This window comes from Gavialis gangeticus, unplaced genomic scaffold (genome assembly GCF_001723915.1).
Source record: "Gavialis gangeticus isolate Ggan-Ray unplaced genomic scaffold, GavGan_comp1, whole genome shotgun sequence".
NCBI lineage: Eukaryota > Metazoa > Chordata > Crocodylia > Gavialidae > Gavialis > Gavialis gangeticus.
Window position 1 is genome coordinate 56,358,454 of NW_017728992.1, and position 4,658 is coordinate 56,363,111.

Consider the following 4,658-nt stretch of genomic DNA (forward strand, 5'->3'; position numbering starts at 1 on the left):
AAGTTGTGCCCCAGTTACACCCTCTCAATTATGCTACTGAGCCTGCACCCCTCAGAGACTAGCAGTATCATCTGTGCTTACTCCAAGGCCTCTGGACTTTTGGGCATTGAGACAATGGTTTCTAAACATTCCCCTTCTGGTGGTGCTAGACACTAGGAAATGAAATTACTGCAAGCAAGGGGTTAGGGAAGTTCAGTTACTGGATGGACTTGGCCTGTACTGCTGGAGAGGTGTATTGGTTGCACACTGTGGATGCTTGATCACTCCAACTGAGAACCTCGTAAATCTTTTCTAGCTCGGAACGAGCAAGAGGAGCAGGAGGAGAAACGGGAGATAAAGAGAAGATTAACACGTAAGGTGAGAAACAACTTTTATACAGCTCTGGCATTACCTGTAACTTTCTACCTACCAAATAAGTTTATCAGGGGTGACCACCAGGGGCCACCTATAAGTTTATCGGGGTGACCACCAGTACCTGGGGGAACGTTTGTTCACCAGAGCGCCCCAAGGGATGACAAGGTCGAACAGTTATAAACTACTACAAGACCATTTCAGGCTGGACATAAGGAAGAATTTCTTTACTGTCCAAGCCCCCCATGGTCTGGAATAGCCTGCCATCGGAGGTGGTTCAAGGACCTACATTGAACACCTTCAAGAGTAAATTGGATGCTTACCTTGCTGGGATCCTATGACCCCAGCTGACTTCCTGCCCTTCAAGTGGGGGACTGGACTCGATGATCTTGTGAGGTCCCTTCCAGCCCTAATGTCTATGAAATCTATGAAAATTAGTCTTTACGTTTTCATTTTCCAGAGCATCCTTTATAAACAAGAACTTTAAAGCAATTGTCCCTGTTGTAATGTGTAAATCAAAAGAGAAGGCAAGGAATAGCTTTGGGGTCCATTGGAACTACTTGAAAACAAGCAAAAGATAATTTAGAGACTGTCTAAGAAGTAAAGGACAGATGGGCTTAGCATTGGTTTAACTCAGTTCCCAGGGAAGCTAATAGTTCCCATTGATTTCTGTGGGAGCAGAGTTAAGACAATGCTGATTGCTTTTGAAAATCCCAGTCAACGTTTGTTAGACTGAGGAACAGACTTTTAATGGAAGAAAACCTGTTGTTTGAAATGTTTAAACCAAACAGAAATAAAGCACTGGAAAATAGCTTTATAGTACAGAGATCAAGCTTGTCATGGCAGGACATATTCTTCTACTCAATCATTTTAGAAATATAGGGTTAGGTACTCAACTGGGGTAGATGCCCACAGATCTACTGACTTCATTTCCTTATATGAATGGAGGATTTGTTCTATTATTTTTACATAGTCCATTTTGGCAATTCTGTCATAAAATCGTATTGGTAACTGAGCACCACATCCATACTAGATTTTTTAGGTGGTTTCATCTTGTTGATCTGTATGTGGATTGCAAACCTGTACCTCCTGTGGTGGGCATGTTAGTTATTTTTTTTCTTTTTCCCTACATATATTTGCTGTCATTTTATAATTATATAAAAATAATTCTCCTATCCAAGCAATTTTATAAGTATCAAAAATTCTAGTGCATAGTTATAAGAAGTGTAAATAGGAAAATTTTGAGAGGCTTAGTTCTAGCCTGGTTTCTCTCATCTTTGAAAATAATAGGCCACACCAACTCAGCTGCACCATTTTAGTTTACCCTAGTTTTGGATCTCATCCACTGAGCTATAATTTCTGTTTTTTTAAGGACAGAAATTCCTGACTACAAGGTTCAGCCCATCCCCTATAGCAACCCCAATTCTAATGTTTGAAAAAAGAACCAGTTCATATGACACACTGTGACTGCATCCACACATTCACTTTACTGCAGTCAACTAATTAGCTGTAAAGTGTCACCATCTGCACGTGCAATGGCATGAGGCCACAATCAACTCATTTACATCGGCGTAAGAGAATACTGTCAGGGACAGTACTATCTTACACCGGGACAATTTACTATGATTAAACACACGTGTAAATGCTGACTGCAGGCTTAAATTGGTCCCAGTCAGCCAGGGCCAGACTTCTGCCAGCTACTTATCCACATGGCTCTGCATTTGCAGCACCCTCAAGCCCTAGCCAGTCCCTCCACCATCCAACACTGCCACCCAGAGCTCAGGGCTGATCCCCCCCATACTCCCTGCCAATGTGGGCCTGCTCCCCCCAGATCAAATTGCTGCTACCCTGGGCATATGTATCAGCATTATGCTATACTACTGGTGTAGCTTACTCCAGCTCAAACTGCTTTGGAGTCTATTGCTTCACATTAATTGCACGTGTAGATGCACCCTTTAAGAAGGAGCTGGGTGTAGACTTCAGTAAAATTGGCAATACCATGTTGCAGTCCTTTCATTTTTGTTGCAAATGTGCAGAAACCCAACCCAAGTGTGTTATTTGCTAAATAAAAGCAACATTGTGCAGACACAAGTTATTGCCAAAGGAACCTGGATTTCCTAAATCAACTTCTACTGTCACTACAGTTTTTTATCTCCTACCTTCCTTTGAAAACTTAAGCAAGCAGTGCTGCTGTTTGCACTGAAGGTGAAAATCTCATCCACAAGGACTAAAATCCACTATATAATTTCAGCAGTATTGATGATCCTGAAAATTTCAGTTATTTGATGAGCAAGCATCATACGCATGCACACATGTGCACACACACATGTGCTCACTCATAATTTTTTCCTGTTCACTTTCTTCCCTTTCTTGTTTGTGCTTGTGAGGAGGACAGTAGTTATGTCTGAACCTGATAGCATTGCATTAGTTTCTCTTCATGTCCATATCACAATTGATGTTTCATTCCTCTTGACTTTCAAACAAATCACAATGTGTTCTGGTGAGCCCAGCATAGAAATTTCTCTGAAATTCTTTGCGATATTTTTGCATATGGACGCATGGAATTGGGCCCTAAATAGAGAGGTGACTTATCTATTCTCATGTCTTTAAATAACAGTTCTAGTAACAGCTTGTAATTGTGGATAATTACACAGTGCTTCACTAATAATGAATTTTATCATCTGCAAACAGACTATGTCCCTGTAAATAACAAAAGCTCAGAAAACATGAGAGGAAGGGAATAAAGTCTGAGAGTAGATAACTGATGATTAGAAATGCCAGGTACCTGGTGAATTTCACAAAGATTGCAGCTGGTCCCTAGCTATCACCTTTCTGAGCATGGCCCAAATACGTCTCAGCATCTTGAGCAGAGTGGCAGGTTTCTTCTGCCCATCCCTACTGAAGTCTTATTAGCAAAGGGAGCTAAACCTGAATTTAGGGAAGAATCTAACTGATCTTTTCAATTAATCATCCTTCTAGACCTGCCTGGTTATCATGGATTTTGATGCATGCACCTGCACCTGCATACAGAGGGTAAATTCAAGGTGAAGAAATGTGTGCAGCATCTATTCAAATAGCTCTGTATGTCCACCAGCAGTGAGAAAAGGCAGATCTGTACAGCCCATTCTGAAGTCTCTTCGCTGTAAGAGCATCAAACTACGCAAATTATAATGTGCATCCTGGTTTTTGCAGGACCACCCTGAAGTCAGTGGAACAGTCCCACTTCATACGTTAAAGTACCCTTAATAATCTCTGTGCTGACATTTTGTCACTGCAGGTGACATCGTGGTACAACGTCATACTATAATGGGTAAGATTACCTTACCAATTCTAGATGGCTTACTAGAGATGACAATAAATATCTAAGCAGACAGTCTTTAAAAAATGAGACAACCTGTATTAGCTGCCTCCTTTTCATCCTTATAGAGCCCTCCAGCTCCAGTTTCACTAGTTTTTAAAGATCTAAGGGGAGGCAAGTCCACAGTGTGGTAATGCCTTGTTTAACCAGGACTCTTCTTTCAGCACTCGGTATGAATGAATACTGCCCGACAGATTGCCAAGAGTGTGAATGTGCAGAGACTACTCAAAGAAGTAATAAAGTTTTATCATATGTAACCAGAGTTCTTCAGAGTCGCACTCCACTACCACCATACATGTATGCACATCCACCCCTTCCCCTCTTCCTCAGGTTTTTTATTTCAGCTTTGGACCAGGGGAGGCATTAGAAGGAACTCAAGTAGTTTGCATGCCAGGCCTCCCTTCTCAGCCCCAGCTTCTGATCATTAAGACCTTTGAGGGGAGCAATAAGTGAACATAGGTCTGCCCCAGTAAGCAATGCAACTATTAAGTTCTCTGGTTCAAGCTGTGCCATTGGCACATCCCAGGAGTTGACTGTGCAAATGTCATTTCAAAGATTTCACATTCCAGGAAAGCAACCTTCATGTAGAAGGGGATACCTCAAGCAAATGATCAGTTCTTTATCAGGCATGAATTTTACTGAACCAGCCTGGGTAGTGTGACAGAAAGTACTCCAAGACAGCTTTCAATACAGGGATAGAATTGTACTCCAGGTAATGGGCCAAGCTACAACGTGTAAGACTGTTCTTGGGAGAGGGCAAGGTATAAGACCATTCTTTCCCATTCATTTCTTCCCATGATAGCTCAGCAGTCCAAGTTCCTGTGCACCCTGTCTATTACTGTGGAGCTAAACATCTTTTCAGGCCCAGAACTAAAAGCTTACAGCAGCACTAACAACAACAAAAGTGATGATCTGTGGCTGTATCCGAAAGGCCACCCATGAGCTCCAT

The 4,658-nt window shown here is 41.9% G+C and overlaps 1 protein-coding gene across 8 annotated transcripts in view; it reads left to right on the forward strand.

Moving 5' to 3' along the window:
* The window catches only part of PHACTR1 (phosphatase and actin regulator 1), a 556,936-nt gene that overhangs the window by 530,577 nt on the left and 21,701 nt on the right, over positions 1 to 4,658 (forward strand). For all 8 annotated transcript variants that reach the window (XM_019522706.1, XM_019522697.1, XM_019522732.1 and 5 more), the window contains one exon: positions 296 to 357. In XM_019522706.1, coding sequence (XP_019378251.1) covers positions 296 to 357 — 62 coding nt within the window. The remainder of the gene's footprint in view (positions 1 to 295; positions 358 to 4,658) is intronic.